Source organism: Corapipo altera, unplaced genomic scaffold (genome assembly GCF_003945725.1).
Source record: "Corapipo altera isolate COAL_440 unplaced genomic scaffold, ASM394572v1 113, whole genome shotgun sequence".
NCBI lineage: Eukaryota > Metazoa > Chordata > Aves > Passeriformes > Pipridae > Corapipo > Corapipo altera.
In genome coordinates this window covers 10,303,889-10,321,127 of record NW_020884895.1, presented here as the reverse complement: position 1 = coordinate 10,321,127, position 17,239 = coordinate 10,303,889, and the positions used below count along the sequence as shown (strand labels likewise).

Here is a 17,239-nt window from a genome sequence, read left to right as displayed (position 1 = left end):
GGGCTCTGCCACAACATCTTGCTGAAGGATTCAGAAGAGGCTGATCCGCCTCACAGGGAAGGTGAGGAGCATGAATAAAGATGCTGGCCCACCAGGAGGGAAATGTCATCTACAATGTTTTCCTGCCCTAAAACCCCCCCAAAAAAATCCTTGTCCCACCCCTGCCCTCCATGCTCCATTGAAATACTCAGCTGAGAAAGTCAGGTTGAAAGCAGAAACTCTTAAAATCCTGCAGCAGAGCCCCGGGGCAGTAATATTTCACATTTGATGAGCCCATTTTCATCTGGACTTTCCATGATGTAGGAGCTGGTGGTCCAGCTCAGGAGACACACCTGGGGCAGACCCAGAAAGGTTGGGTGTGGGGCAGCCACTTATCATTTCTGAATTTTCTGTGGAAATTGGACAGTTCTTAAACAGAAAATTTTGTTGAAAACCCATGGGGGAAAAACAAAATTTTGAGGGAGCAGGTCAGTGTTTGCTCATGGGTGAGCTCAGGGTGTGTTTGGTAAGGAAGGGAGGAAAGGTGAGGCCCAGCTAACTCAGACATTGCTTGTGGCACATTGTCCCAAAACGAAGCTGATTCATATTTGGAAATGATTTGTCTGCAGGCAGATAGTTTAGAACATCATCTATTATAGTTTAGAACAGCATTTATTATGCAGATTTCTACCTACTTTACTTGTCCAATTAGGTCATTAAAATGCCTCCAGCGTCTGTGGCTTGGTTTTGTTTTTGTAGCACTTTTTTGAGGAAAGCTCAGCACCTTTTCCTCACAAAAATCTTGGCCACGTGTTCTCTCCACCCCGGATGAGGATGATGGATGTGTGGGAGATACTGGGAACTGTTTGAAAGTGATACCAATCAAAGGTTGCAAAAGGAGGTGGTGGCTTCAGCAGAGACTTTCCTGTGACATATTAATTGAGCTGCATTTTTGTGGCCACGTAACTCTCTGTCACCAGATTTTTGCATAGACATTAAACTGCCCCTTTGGAGGAACTTTGGCAGCCTAAAATCCCACTTAGGCAGCCTAAAATCCCACAGAGGCAGAGGTGTTTTGGGGGATTCAGGATTAGGGGAGGCACTAACTGTGAGTGTTTTTTTGCTAAACGTTGTTTCAGCCTCGTGTGTCCCTCCCTGCCCACAGTTCCACGACTTGGGCTCTGCACAAATTATCAAATTACTGGGGCTCCTGTTGCATAATTCCCAGTGCTGTGGCCAGAGGAGCTCCCAGCAGTGGTGGAGGAGGGCGGGGTGTGGAGGATTCTCTGTAATTGAGGATCAAAGCTCCTTGTTTCTGCCTCTCCATCCACAGAGGAGCAGCTCAGCTCCAAAGGGCAACAAGTGCTGGGAAGCGTCTCCCACCTGGACGTGTTGTTGTCATCAGGGACGAGTGAAGAGGTGAGTTCTGCTGCTTAAAATATCGATTTTTTTTGGAGGAAAAGTCTTCCCTCAGAGCATCTTTATGGTGCTCTTAATGATAAGAGGCTCAAGTGTTACCTGCATTTAGTAAAACCTGCCTGCAAAGGGCATGGATAGAGAGAGGATATTGCTAAAAGTAGTTATAATTTTTAACTGCAGGAGCATTAATTTATCTCACCTGTCAGGAGGAAAAGAGGTGGGGGAAGTTATGGAAGCAAAATGCAAAAAGGTGACACGAAATATCTCTAAAAACTTTGGGAAGTGGCTTTTGTTCCACGGAGTTAGATGCTTTTAATGCCTGAGGAATAAGTTTCTTTCCACAGATCTTGACACCACCAGGAGTTCCTTTCCTTTCCAGTTAAACAGTGGGGAATCCCAGTTTTTGGGTTGTCTCTTCTTGTTTACCAAATGATAGGAAGCACCAATAACTGAAATAGCCCTTTTTTCCCTTTCCCTCTCCAATTTTGTGTTCTAAATACCTGATGTAACACTCAGTAATTATTAGCATTGATTTGAACACAAAGATTTTTAAAAAGTGTTTATTATTTATTATTTCACATATTTATATATTATATATAAAATATATTTTTATATATTATATTTATATGTTATATATTATATATATTAATTAATTATTATTATAATTTATTGTTCACTTTGGCAACAGATCAATTTAAACTTTGCTGCAGAAAAAGCTGGATAACATGTATATAGTTTCCTTTTATTTTATATCTATTTTTATATATATATATATATATTTTATATCTATTTATATAGTTCTGTATGGATGATGTTCTGCATATTCCCAGTTTGCACCTGGGAATTCCAGCAGCAATGAGACATAAGACCTAAAATCCAGTGTGCAGGAGTAGAAATCAAAGTTCTATATCCAAATCCATAAATGGAGAGGGAGAGAGGGATGGAAGTGCTTTTGGAATTAAGATGCTTCAGCAGAGTCTTGAGCAACCCAGCACAAGGCAAAATTAGGAAAGAGTTTGGCCTGGGGACTGGTATTGCCACAACTATTGGGCAACTGATTTACGGGAAAAAAGAGATATTGTGGTGGATGATGGTGATGGAAGGGTTGGATTCCCACCAGCTCTCCTCTGTTTAACAGGGAAGGCTTTTGGGAGCAGCAGGAAGCTGGGGATGGATGTGAAGAGCACCAAGAACTTTGTGTTCTGGCTGTTCTGCCAGTTCGAGCTGATCACCTGCAGTTACCTCATGGAGCCCTGGGAGAAGGTTCTCTTCTACTCCTTCAACCTCTCCATGGTGGGGATGTTGTTCTACACCACCTACGTCTGCCTCGCTGCCCAGCTCAGCCCAGCCCTCCAGTTCCTCTGGAATCTACTTGGAAACCAGCAGGAAAACACTGTTTCTGCTGTGAAGTAACATCATCATCCTGCCTTTTGGATCAAAGGGGTGTTTTCTTAACGTTTTGTTTTGTTTAGAAACAAACTGTGTGCAAGCACTGCTTTATCCTGCAGCAGCATCTCCTCCTGTTCTTGATTCCAGGGTTCTCTGACAGCCAATTATTTTGCCCAAACAACTCCAATCAATCCTTTTTTTTTTTTTTTTTTTTTTTTTTTTGCTTCTTAAAAGAGCTTTCAATTTTCAAGACTGGCTGGAGTTCCAGGGCTGGGTTTGGTGCAGAAACAACCCCTGTTGTGTATCTTGTTATTCCAGGGAGAGCTGCTCGGATGCAGAGAGTTCTCATCTTGACAAATTACATGGAATAAATTTACTCCTGTTTGCCAGAGATGTGGACACACCACTGGCCGGGTGGGACATTGATTTATAGAATGATTTCAGTATTTATTTAGTCACCTGGATTATCTGATACAATGAATTACTCGACTGGCTCGTCATCGTTCTGCAAATCCCGTGGTTGATTTGTTAAAAGTTAAAAAAATTTTCTATGAAAATATTTAATAAAATTCTCAAATCCAACTTCTCCCACCTACTCTGAGGTGAGTTTTGTCACTTCTTTGGAGCACAGGGATGCTCCTGGAATGTCCTGCAGGAGACTGGGATGTTGTCAGTGGGTGGCAATCAAATGACTTCTGGAATGAGTTTCAATCATAGGCGGTGACAAAACCAAGTGAAGACACTAATTATGTTATTTGTCATCTCAATATGAGATTCAGTTGCTTTCCCAGCTTGTAATTAGGGGAAAATAAGATAGGATATGAAAATAATTTATTTGGGAGAATGAGGGCAGCTGTGCTTAAATTCACAACGCTTTTGACAGTACCCAAATAATCTCTGTGTTTGTAAAAAAAAAAAAAATCTATTTAAATCCTTTCAGATTCAAGTCCAACTGTATGTTTTATTAAACTAATATTATGATAAAGTAGTAACTAGTTTGGATTAGCTCCTAGCAGCTCTCATGCTCAGTATGTACGTTATATTTACTGCTTTTTATTAATGTACATTGTATTACTGATATTAGTTCATATAAGTTGTATTTACTGATGTTTAGGAAGACAATAGGGAATGCAAAGTATTTTAGTTATGTCAATTATTAGCCTATTTATGGAGACAAGGATTTTATTTCCAAACTGTCAGTTTATAGCAGACAAAGAAGGACAGTATTTTGCATTAAATGTGCTGGAGGGACGTGCCCTGTGTGCCTGGCAAGGAGCTCAGTGCACAGATCACCAGAGCTGTGTTTACAGTCAATTATAGTGAAGACTGCACACGTACATCCAGAGGATTTATCAACATTAAGGAATCTGACACCGGGCTGGAGGAGCAGGAACTCTCACTCTGGGTGTGTTTTTGTTTGTTGTTGCTCCTTTCCAGGTCTCCCCAGTGCAAATTTGTGGTGTTGCCTCGAGTACCTGGTGCCTCTTTTGCAACAGCCTGGATTCCATGTGGCCATCCCTGGGCTCCTGACAGTCTGCTCCTGTCATTCTAGGATCACTCCAGGATCATTCCAGGGTCATTCCGGGGTCATTCCAGCTCTCTGTGCTGTTCCACAGCCCCAGAGGTCCCAGCTGGGCTGGGTGAGTGGGATATGCAGCCAGGAAAGCACCAAAGCCCAGCAAAGGAAACCAGGGGCTGAGTGGCAGCTGAACTCCTCAACTTGATTAATTTTACTCATCACACTCTGCTCCTGACTGTCACTGATCTACACGATTTCCAGGATTAAATACAGGGTTTAGATATCCCATTCCAATACCTCCTGGCTCTTTTGCTGTTTTGGTTTCCAAACGCTGACCTGCCCGGGCAGGTTCCTGCTGGAAGCAGTGCCTGAGGTGCAGATTTGGGAGAAGGGTTTGGATTTGTAACGTCAGGCCTGTGCCTGCTCATCTCCTGGCAGTTTGATCAGGGACAGCACCCAGGAATGGCTGGAGCTGTGTCAGGGCAGGGTCAGGTTGGATCTCAGGGAAAGGTTCTTCCCCCAGAGGGTGGTTGGGCACTGACCAGGCTCCCCAGGGCAGTGGGCACAGCCCCAAGGCTGCCAGAGCTCCAGGAGGGTTGGATGATCCTCTGGGGCACAGGGAGGGATTGTTGGGGTGTCTCTGCAGGGCCAGGATTTGGACTGATGATCCTTGTGAGTCCCTTGGATCAGGAGATTCCATGGCTGGTGTAATTTGGTGTCTATCAAACGAGCCACACACTCAGTACATTTATCCCAGCTGAGAACAGACACCCTCTGCGTGGAGCAGAGACACTGGAACAGGCTGCTTCGGGATTTTCCAAGGTATTTTTCAATCAGTGCAGTTTGTACCAGCTCCTCAGGCTGCACTGAGTGGCCACGACATTCTTCTTCACCTCGATGCCAAGTGTTACAAACCCTAATTAATGAATGCGTGACTGAGGCAGAAACTATTCCAAGAGGAAGAGGAAATGGGAGATTCCCTGCAGTGCCTGCCTGGACACCCTTCTCTGGGGACACCTGCACCAAGGGCAGCTCCCTGGGAGCTCCTGCCAGCACCTGGAGCTTTGCCATCCCTCTCTGCCCGAGTTTTTTGCTCAGCCAAGAACAAGGAAAGTTTTTGGGACGACCTTTCTCTCATAGTCCACGTGAGTAGGAGGTTGTTTGTCAGCCACTGGGGTGGCTGGTTGGTCTCAGCGCTGTCAGAAGATCTGATCAGATCCATGAGGAGCTGCCTGTGCCCCACAGAGCTCCTGATTCCACACGTGTTCTCCATGTGGGCTGAGCTGGGGGGTGTGAGGGGAGCAGGGATGGTTGTTCAGCTGCTGTTGGGGTTTTGTTATCGGTCACATGAAGGAGTTGCTCTCTCCTGGGCCTGCTGACCTCAGACTATGTGCAGTTTGGGCTGCTTAGGGACTTTCTGTCCATAAAGGATGAATTTTAGTGTTGGCCAAAGTTCTTTTCTGCCCTGGAACCAGCCTGGTTCTCTCAATTCCCTTTGTGACCAGCTCTCACATCCCACCCCTGTGTCTATAAGGTGAAATTTATGTCCTTTGGGACTAAAAAGGCAAGTGGGGGGTGATGTTCAGCACCACCCAGATCCCTGCCTGTCAAAAGGAATCTCCTGTTTCTGTTGTACGACTCAAGCAATGCTGGTTCAGCAAGAGCTGAGACTAAAGAATGAAATAATAAACAGCTGCTAAAATCCAACTGCTCGTGCTGTTCACTGGGAAACTCTTTGATCTTTCCAGCTACAATCCATCCTGCTGGATCCACAGCATCCTCTTTAGGAAGGATTACTGTTGCAGGACTTTTACACTTTATCTCTCATTAAACTTTAATCTGTGTTTTGTTGATCCAAAGAGTTTACACTTCCTAAAACAATAAGGATGACAATTCTGTTCACATGGAATTTTACCCCCTCTGCTCCTGATAGCAGTTTTTAGAAGCCTGAGATAAGTTCATACTCCTCATTACTTGTATTGTTTTGCAACTACAACACATGCATTTTGTCTATGCCACAGTTTACATCTGAGCTCTTATCTTGGCTCTTCATTATCTGACTGGAAAATCCTGCTTCTCGGTGAACCTGTCAGCACTTTATGGCCTCTGCATCCCATAGAACACCCTCCTTTTCATCCTGCAGAGATTTTGGTTAGAGCAGGGTTGAGTTTGCAGCAGATCTCTTTGCTTTTGCCAAGCTGACCTTAAATTACTCCGTCCTGCCTGGCTGAAACTTTCTGCTTCACTTTTCCTGCTCAGCTGAAAGTGCTTCGTGAGACAGCTGAGTTACAGCTGTCCTGTCATAAAATATCACAGTGTAAATGTTATTTAGAATAGGATTAACTTGGATATTATAGGGATAGAGGGGAGAATCTGACAATGGGAATGCTCCCCAGGAGCTCTTTCTGCTGCCAGAGCTCCTCTCTCAGGGAGCGCCAGGGGAGGAGTCTCTGGGTGCTGGAGCATCAATTATTGTGTGATTTCTGCCTCTGCTCCAATTAATTTGTAATCACCCCATAAAAAACCCCACAGGGTGTTCAGTAGGTAAGTTGTGATCCCCCTTAGGAGAGCACCTGGGGGTCCAGGCACCAGCACCCAGCTAAAAACAGGGATGTGGGGGCTTTGGATCCAAAGCTCTAAGGCAGTGCAGGCAATTTATTCTAAATTAGTTTTTAAAAATATAAATCTGTATTAAAAGAACTGGGTTTTGAGGTTAAATAATCTTGTGTGTCCCTTGCATCCTGTCAGAGTGCAGGGAATTCCCTGGAAAAAAGGAGGCTCGGGGGGGATCTTCTCAGTCCCTACAACTCCCTGCCAGGAAGGTGGAGCCAGGTCTGATTCCAGCCTCCTAAAGGACCCAGCTGTGGATTATTTTCACCAGGATCATTCACCTTTTAAGGAAAAGCCTAAACCAAATCCAGGACTTCAAACAACTCTGAGGGTTTCCTCTCCTGCTGCATTCCTACTCTGTCAGGCTCTCATAAATCAGCATAACTTCACCTCAGCAGAGCTCTGGGGTAAAAACTGCAGCCTCTCTTATCTCAGATCTGCCCTACGAACAGGTAGGAATTAAGGAAGAGCCAAATTAAATAACACAGGTGTTAATTATAATCCTTGCAGTCCCCTTGACTAAGTGGTGCACAAACAACCTGCCAAATAATTCACAGCTGAAAGAGTTCCCTTCTGTCTTGTCACTGAGCACAGAGGACTTTAAAATAGTCTTTTGAGTCTTTTTAGCCCTTGGCACAGCTGAAACGTTCTCCTGGTGGACATGAAAAAGGTCCATTAGTTGTGGATTTGTGTCCTGCAAAGTGGTTTCATTTTATAAATGTGAATATTTAAATCCAAGGAGTTCTCTTTCTTTACCATCACACTTTTGGGTTTGTCAGGGAACCAAACCCTGATAAATTTGAAGCTTCATTTCCTGTTTCTGACGTGTCTTAACCAGGTTTCCACCCTAAATACAGAAAAAAACCTGGTAAATTCTGACAGCAATAATATTCTTTGCTACATGATTGTTCTGGAATGATCTACAGCAAATCCTTCCTGAACCCACCCTATGAGTCTCCCTCCTACACTGAACTGTTCTGGGAGGGGGAACTAAAATAAAGAACCCTGGCAAGGTGTGAGTTGGGATGGATCTGCCACAAGAAGGAGCAGTTTACTGCAATTAAGTCCTTTAACATCAGATCAAGGCAGCTTTTGTCTTATTTTTCCTTAGGTTGGTGGGATTTTTTAAGCTTAAATCATTAGGAACTGGGTGGGCATAAAGAGTTTTCCCAGGGTTTTTAGCCACCTTTTCCTCAGACAGCTGCAGCCTGGCTGGGGCCGTGCATGTGAGGGAACAGTGACATCAGGTGGATTATCCCGCTCATCGCAGGCACATCCCGGTTTTTCTATGGAAACTTTTACAGGAGAACGGGCAAGTGCCTGCCATGGTGGGATTGTATCCCTCTGGAAACAGTATGGAAGAAGGAGCCAGGCTTTTCTCAGTGGTATCCACCAAAACAATGCCAGCCAAACCCCAACCAAGCAAACCAGAAATCCATATATTGGGCTAAATTCTTGAAGGAAAAAGTTATGACACAATATTCCTCTGTAATTCCCTGTATTTAAGCTACTTCCAAGAGTAAAAGAGATCAAAATAACATTGATTCTATTAGAAATCCCCACCAGATCAGCATCTCAACAAGTCTTTCCCTCAGACTGGAGCCTCCCAAAACCAACACAGGAGGTGTCCTTTGAGTCACTTGGCACAAATTTCACAGTATTTTCCTGCCAATATTTCACCTGAATAATTTCCACCTGAACCTAATTTGGGAACCTCTGCAGTTACAGAAGGGGAGTTACTAACAGGGTTTTAAAGCATTTAAAGGTGAAATCATCACCCTTAAGCTTTTCATCATCAACATAAGACTGTTTCTCTAGAAAAAAAAAGAAGTTCAAATAGTGTTTGCTTACCCCAGTCCCCCCTTCCTGAGTATTTGTTTCCCTCAGTCACCCAGGTTTTGTGCTACAAGGTTTGGCTTTTGCAACACGACGTTGTCCTTCACCATTTTCTGTGAGCAAAAACTTCAATTATAAATCCCTGCACAGCTTCTGGCATGACTCTTCCAATTCCAAATTATCCAACATCTGGCTGCAAATGCATCATTAAGCACTTCTGGCTTAAAATCCTGAATAACTTCTGTCCTATAAAAGGAGAGGAGGAGCTTTAAGCTGCGGCTCAACCCACAGCTTAAAGATTTTCAGGACCAGCTGCAGAGCAAGTGGCAACTTTTTTCTATGTGAATTAAGTACTTTTTGTCAAATCATCGATCTGGTGTCAGGGAGAAGTTCTTGGCAAACATTTAATTTGCTGTGCACCCCCCTAACCCTCCTAGAGCTCCCAAAGGGACACTGCAGAACCTAAAATGAGGACTAACTTTGGTTTCCACTCACTGGAGAGCTGCTACCACGTGCTCCCAGGCAGCAAACAAACCCTCCCAAAGCCAAACAATCCTTGGATTCAGGACTTTCCAGACAAAACTCCTGCTGGAAGATGCTTGAAAACAAATACAGGCTGGGAACAAAGCAGGGAAAGGGGGAAAGAAGAGGGACAGCTCCAGTGACAGCACAGCACCGCAGCCAAAACTCCTGAGGGAAAACTTTGGAGAGGAAGGAAAAGCTTAAATCCAGTTTTTCTGATTTCCTCTTCACCTGCCAGCAACAGGAAATTATTATTCAGGGTGACACAAATTGTAGTGGACACTTCATTGTATTTACAGAGTTAAATCAAATGTATGTTCACAGAAATTCTTAGTAAAGCTTCTGTTTGAGCACCTCTGTGCAGCAAAATGAAATAAAACCAGATGATTTCAAGTCTGTAACATCCTCCCCCCACAATTCTGTCCCCTCTGGGCTTGCAGAGTGAAATTTGGTTTTAAAGCAAACTAAAAAAAAAAAAAATGGACCAAAAATACCTGTAGAGGTTTTTAAGAGTTCATAGCTGATTTATTTATTAATTATACACTGTGCATATTGCTTTTAATCCACTGATACAGGCATGGGTAAAGTACAATATTCATAACACTCCACAGAATTTTCTCATCAAGGGCTTTGCAGGGGAGTTTTTTGTGGATATAATGTGGATATTTGGAGTTCCCTTCCCAAGGGAACAGGAACTACAGGCCTGAGCTTCCCCAAAATATTAATACATGGAATAATCTACCAATATCATAAAAGGCTTCAAACCACTGTGCCAAGGAGACAGGGAGAATTCTCCCCATGTAAGAAATTCAAGCAGTAAGAATAGGTAGGCACTCTACCTAAAAATCCACCAAATTGGAATAAAATCTCTCCCTCTGGACATCCTTCCTTCTCAGTTGTCTCCAGAATTCCAATGGATAATCCCCAAGTCAGTCAGCTGCCCTTTACACTGCAGAAGTTGCAAGGAAAGAGCTCTCAGGGATGGGAGGAACTTCTGGAATTACACTTCAATGCTTGCAGCAGAAATTGAACTCTGATTGCTGATTCTCTGGAATATTATCTATAAAAAGTTAATTCAGGATCATTATTTCAGGGTACAGCAGGAATTCTGCTCCTTTTCACGATCTTGAGATCAGTTTGAAATGTTTGGTGATGGTTTGGGTAGTTTTTGCTCACCAAGGGAATATTTAGTGCATTGAGAGGGGCCCTGTTACTCTGTCAGCATTTCTGCTCCCTCCCCACCAGTGGCATCCTGAGAAATATGGAGATCCTCCAGCATTTCAGCCAGGCTGATCCTGGGGGGCCCATCCTCATCTGTGTCACTCTCCACTGGAATATCTGCATCTAAAAACACACAGAAAAACCCCAAAACCAACAGTTAAGCAAAGAAAACAAACCCCAAAGCAACCCCAAAGGAGGAAGGAGAAAAAACCCAAACCAACAACTCCAAACCAACCAACAAATCACAAACCCAACAACCTCCTAAAAACCAACAATTCCATGGCAATTCCCCTTGTGGAAAAACACAAATTATGTATCAAATCCTTCACCCAGCAGAGGGTTTGGGTGTAGGAGAAAATATGTTTTTCCCTCTCATATTAGAGGCAAGGAAACAAAAACCATCAGCAGTGCAGGGCAAATACACCTGTGAAATATATTTCTCTATTCAGGAGTAGTTCAGAGAATGCAAATACACAACTTCAGGAAAAATATTTCCCCTCAAACAGCCAGGATTTACAGTTGAATTAAGCAGTTAAAAAAGCCTTACTTCTGTAAATGTTGACATTCTTCCTTATGGCTTCATCCTCTTCCAGATCCTCCAGGAAGTCCTGGTATTGCCTGTGAAAGATGTGGAATGTCTTTATTCACTTCTCCTATGGATTCAAGAAAATTTATAAAAGAATCCCAAAGAAACAAAGCCCCACCAGACCTGCTTCTTGAGAGCATTCCCACATTTCCAACTCATTCCTTCTGCCTTTTTTTTTACCACCTATTAATTTCCAACTAGTTTTAATTAGTTAAACTCTCATTGCCTCATTGTTTTCTACTCAGCTGGAGGTTATTTGGAGTCTGCTGTTGCTGTATCAGCTGTCACTGGACAAACCCAGGCAGATACTGAACCTTTCATCATCTGTATCTGGGGCTTCCCTGTCCCTCTCCAGCTCCTTCAGCTTCCAGTTCCTGCGGCGCTGCCGTTTGCTGCGGTCGTAGCTCTTCTTGATCAGCACCTGCAGGGAAAACCAGGAAAAACCAGCCCCTATTTACACACTCACCCTGCAGTGCTGCTGGAAAACATTCCCAAAAACCAAACCAGCTCCCAGGTCTGCACTTGGGCAACTCAAATCAGGAGAATGGGCGCTCAAAGATTCAAGAAAATAGTTCTTAAATGCGACGCTGTTCAAATTTCGCTGTTAATATCTCCTCTTCCTTTAGGCACTAGGGAGTATTCCCTGGAAAATCGTATTCCCCACTAGCCCTGGGAAGAGCAGAGAAGTCTGTAAAGAAAAAGGAATTTTCTTACCACATCAGGAATATTGTGTGGGTTCATCTTGTTGGCAAACTCGTCATTTAAGTTGCAGTTGGCCAAGTCGAACCTAAAACAAAAATGGCTGGTTTAATGTATTTAATGTAAATCCACAAAACTGAACTCAGTGGATCGTGTTTGCATTAAAGGGCAGCACAGCCTAAGTTACAGCTCCTAAGAAAGAGAAACATTTCCAGATGAAGTCCAAACAAATGAAAATCCACATCAATACTGCAGCTGTCACAACTAGGAACAGCTGCTGTTCCCAAATTCTGTCCAGTGGCACTTCCCGACCTCCTGACCCCAAACTGCAACATCCACACAGGTTCTGTTGGGCTCACGACAGCTCCAGAAACACTCATGTTTAAGCCTGTTTGAGAATCACCTAATTTGCCTGATCCTACAAAAATGTCACTTTTTTCATCACTGTGGTGATTTGTTGCTACCACACAAATAAAACTTTGTTGGTGTTTTATAAATCCTTCCCACTTATTTATGTCCAACTTGTTATTCCAAGCTGCACTCTAAAGGCAATACTTCAGCTCTCTCATTGCTAACACAAGATGATTTTTTTCTGGACTAAAGATTTCCTGGATTAGGACCAGCTCTTCATGACTCCATCCCTTTCGCTGATTCCATTTAGAAATCAGACCAGTTCAACTTTCCAGAGAATCTGAAGAATTCAGTCATTAAATCATCATTTAATAAAGGCCAAGAAAGAGTACAGACCCCAAGACAAGGTCCCCAGGGTTCAGGATGTGCCCCAGGTGTGTGCAGCAGAAGTACTGATGATCCGTGTCCAGCTCCGAGGTTTTCCGGACCCAGGCCTCGGCCAGAGTGTGCTTGGGGAAGGAAAAAATCAAATTACTGGAATCAAACACTGCTTAATTAAAACATCTGCACTGCTGCATCACTGCTTTAAAGTACATCTGGAAATAAACTGGTGTTTCTACACCAAACATTCCACGTATCCATTGCTGCTCCTCAATTCTCATCCTTACAAAAGCAAGGAAATGGACATTCCAACCCCTTCCAACAGGAATTCCTGAAAGGCTGTTTCTATCATGTGTTTTGGTGGCTTTTTTTTAACTTCATGACTCTCAACCACATCCAGCTTTTGACTGAGAAAAAGATACCTTAATTCTGATCAAAAGGAAATGCTTATATACTTCCACAAAGCCAATTCAATAATTAAAGAGCTGCAAAGGCCATGATTTCCATAATGATAATAAAAAGCAGAGTTTAAGCTCTCCAGCAGAGAAGGATTTCTGAAAATGATCCCAAGAAGAGCTTTTGCCAGTGGCAAAAAGCAACAGCACAGGTCTGATAAATTCAGAACATCAATTCAGCTGAGGGAAGGGGAACAGGAGTCCCAAAACATGAATCAAACAGAGAATTCTGACCTTGTTCGACCTTGCACCTGCCCCAGCACCTTTTTTCTTCTCGTGGACCCTGTTGATGTCCATGATGATGAACTCCTCCAGCTGCTTGGGGTGGAACAAGCTGTTGAAAGGGTGGCGCCAGTAGGTATTGCCATCGACTTCAGCAACTGGAAAAAACCCCACCAACGTGGGAGAGAATCTCTTGGGAAAAAGGAACCGTTAACCAACATCAAGGCAGCTGCCAAACACATTTTGTTCATTCATTAAATATTTAGGGTGTGACCCACAGTGCCACCTTGTGCTACAAGAGCAGCAGACCTGTGCCAGCCAAATCACACCTCCTGTGCCTGAAGCACAGACCTTTCACCCACAGATCTTTTGATCACAGGAATTACTCTCCTGGATCCATCCTTATTAAAGGGATTCTGCTGGTCAAGCTCCCACTGATCAAAGCACAGAACTTCCAATATTAAAGTGGCTACAAATTTAATCCAGAGAAAAACTAGATGCCACCTAAGTGAAATGGAAGTGTTTAGAGAGACAGAGAACATCCATGAATTTAACACTACACCTGCACATTTTGCCTGGGATCTTATGGGATAAAAAAAGAAAAACAAAAAAAAAAAATCAAGCTTGGAGAGCAATGTCTTAGTTCACTATTAAATTTCTACTGTACAGATAAATGTACAACATTAAGGTCCAAGATTTTGTGGAAACAAATGAAAAGTAACTGTGCCAGAAAAATCAGCTGTTGCCAGAGGGCAGAGAAGAACCCAACACTCACTCTGCAGAGTTCTGGGGTCGATGAGGTGGATGGCACTTGTCACTCGAATGCACACACAGATCTGGCTCATGTTCCCCAGGCTCTGTGCCAGTTTTGGTGACAGACACACAACATTGTCCTGCAAACAAACAGAACATAATTTACACCCCTACTGCCTTCATTTTTAACCAAGTCTTTAGAAAATTCTCAAATACAAATTTTAAATTTCGTGTTTTCTGTTTTCTAGCCAGTATCACCCAGTAACTTCTGCATTTCCCATGTAGATCCCTCCCCACTCCCCAAAAACCACAATCAGGCCTCCATCACCAAATCCAAACTGTTCCCACTTCACACAACACCCTGAGGATGAGGCAGAGAGAAGGTACCTTGCATATTGGAACGATTTCCACAGAGAAAGTGCTTTTGTAGTTGTAGACATTACTGTGAATGTCATGTGAGATCAAACGTTGGGATGATTTTGATCTACAAAACATAAAACCAGAGCCTTCAGGCAGCCAGAAGGACATCACCTGAATTACAGGAGACAATCAACACAAAAAACCAGCAACAAAAATACATGTTCAACCAATACAAATATTAAGGAAAGAGAAAAATGCATGAGGTGAGTTTTACAAGGGTTAAGTGGGAAACACTGGACCTCTGCAGAAGAAATTTTGTCTCAACTAAAATACAGGTTCCTTTCACTTTCACTTACAAAATTATTTAAAAATGAAGGATAAAAGACACTTCCCAAAAGCTTCTGGGTACTCAAGGCAATAAATTTAAATGCTTTACCTAGATGGAACTGTACACTGAAGAAAGTCCACCATCTTCTGGGCCTGTTGCTTTGAAGAGTAATAAAAATCCAGGCCATCTGAAAATATGATGAACAAACCTATTTCAAGGACAATCTGTGGGCTGAGTGATCTGCTGCTTCTCTGGAGAGAGCTGCCAGCACACACACATAAAACCATCCATCCTAAAACCACTTTATTCCACCTCAAGGCCACCCAACCACCTCACTCACCGTGGATTTCCTTGATGCGAAGCGTATTTTGATGGAGCTTGTGCTTTAAAATCAGCTGCTCCAAATAGTAGAAGGTCTTCTTGTGCAGAGTCTAAAACCAAGCAAAGGTAAAACTATCCAGCTTATTTCAGAACATCTACTGCACATGCAGTATTTCTGGAGAATAAACATTTATATGGAGAGATCACCTGGAGAAGGGGCATCCAAAGCCAAAACCAAGTAACCAAAAAGATTTTAGAGTGCTCTACTTATACCAAATTACTTAAAGCTTCCATTTCTCATTTTTGTGTAACTGGTGGCTAGAAAAACGATTTCCTTTAAAGATTTAAATCTTTATGAACGATTTGTCCCACTGTTTCTAAACTACCTTAAAATACAGAAGGATATTTAGCGATTTGCAAAAGATCCTCCTGCCAGTATCATTTAAAAAAGAATGTGTTAATAATACTGGGCAGCAGAAAGTTTTTCTCAACTAAGATCAGTAAGAAAAAAACAACAACCCTGAAGACAAGATGTATCCCTGTGGCTGTCTGTGAGTTCACCTTTTTCTGAGAAATCCAGAAAAATCTCCCAATTCTTTGCCTGATTGTTCTGCCACGACCAAATGGGAATTCAGTTTGCCCCCACCTTTTGTCTGACTTGCACTACAGCTTTCCAGAAATCCTTGGCCTCAATCCTGTGACAGTCTTCACACATCTGAGACTGGACAACGTATTCCACCACAAACACCTGCTGCAGAACTGCTCCATTTATCACCTGAAAGACAAAAGTTTTAAAGGCTTCCTCATTAGTCCTGTCAAGACTGTCAATACAATAAAATAAGTGACAGACATATCTTTGGGGCACAAATAACAGCAGTATTTTCCTAACTTTACTGGAACAGACAATAACCTTCCTCCAACTGCGACGAGTGGCATTTTAATGACAAAATTTAGGCAGGATGAAATCCCAGAACAATAACAAAATCCTGGTTTTTGCCATAAAAAAGCTTTTCAAAAGTCACAGGGAGAATCCCGTGCTCCAGTTACCTCCTTCTGCACAGTCAGCTTCAGCTTCAGCCTCTTGGAATGTGGTTCTGTCCAAATGAAACCTGCATCAATCAGCCGGACCTGCCCGTGGGAAAGGACAAGAGCACAACCAGCTCCAACTACTTTAATTAAAAACATACATATTAATACCCTAAATCTAATTAATAATGCTTGGGTAGAACACGGAGGTTGATCTACCTAAAATAAAGGTGATAAAACCACGGTCTGTCACACCAGAGTAACTGTATATACTATTCAACATCTCCGGATGCCAGGAAATTATGAATTTTGACAGTAAAATGGTTAATAATATTGTCTATATTTAAGACTAACCCAACAGCAACAAGCTCAATAAGGCAATGATCTAATACAAACCTTCAGCAGTGTGGTAAAGACCAATTCTTTGCCTAAAACACTATCTCAGATACTTTCCTCTAATAATTCTCTCACCCTAAGAGATGCTTTATTCAACTTAAACCTGTAACTTTTGATTTAATCTACATATAGACCTCTGCAACCCTCTTTCATATTGTCACAAACCAGTGAGAACAAGTGTTGTATAAACAATTTAAAAAATGTTAATAAACTCTACACAAGCCCAAACAGCTCCTCCAGAAGGATGGAATCCTGCACAAGTTTGCTGGACTTTATGCAGTACCAACACTCTATGAAATACCCACGGGATCAGCTGCTCACCTTGCTCAGGGAAGCTTTGATTTTTTTCAGGCACAAAGCAAGAAGCTCTCTTGATTCCAAGGAGCACTGGATCCAGGTTCCTGGAGGCTGCAGATACCTGTGGAAAATAGTTCTAAGATCATTGAGTCCAAACACTTCCCAGCACTGCCAAGGCCACCACTAACTCCCAGCCCCAAGTACCAAATCCATGTGGCTTTTAAATCCCTCCAGGGATGGGGATTCACCCCTGCCCTGGGCAGCTGTGCCAGGGCTGGACAGCCCTTTCCACGAAGATGTTTTTCCTAAACCTCCCCTGGTGCAATTTGAAGCTGTTTCCCCTCATCCTGTGCCTTGTTCCTTGGGAGCAGAGCCCGACCCCCACCTGGCTCCACCCTCCCATCAGGGATTTTTTGGGAATGAGAAGGTCCTCCCTGAGCCTTCTCACCAGAGTTGTGCTCTTTTGCTCTCTACACCCTGAGGCTGATGCATTCCAAGTGCATTTTACTGCCATCCCCGCCGATTTTCCCACTTTATTTCAAGTGCCACAAACTCACCACTTAAATCAT

The 17,239-nt window shown here is 43.0% G+C and overlaps 1 protein-coding gene across 1 annotated transcript; it reads right to left on the bottom strand.

Annotated features, from left to right (window-relative positions):
- Window positions 1–9,773: 9,773 nt before the first annotated feature.
- NMD3 (NMD3 ribosome export adaptor) lies at window positions 9,774–17,162 on the bottom strand. The gene is made up of 15 exons (XM_027647661.1): window positions 17,119–17,162; window positions 16,695–16,791; window positions 15,999–16,079; window positions 15,598–15,726; window positions 14,971–15,061; window positions 14,739–14,817; window positions 14,330–14,426; window positions 13,965–14,082; window positions 13,202–13,347; window positions 12,528–12,640; window positions 11,796–11,868; window positions 11,396–11,502; window positions 11,043–11,113; window positions 10,481–10,618; window positions 9,774–10,433 (listed from the first exon to the last, which is right to left on the bottom strand). Exons 1-14 carry the CDS (start codon window positions 17,160–17,162, stop codon window positions 10,485–10,487), a joined length of 1,380 nt encoding a protein of 459 aa, XP_027503462.1. The 3' UTR covers window positions 9,774–10,433; window positions 10,481–10,484.
- Window positions 17,163–17,239: the final 77 nt, after the last annotated feature.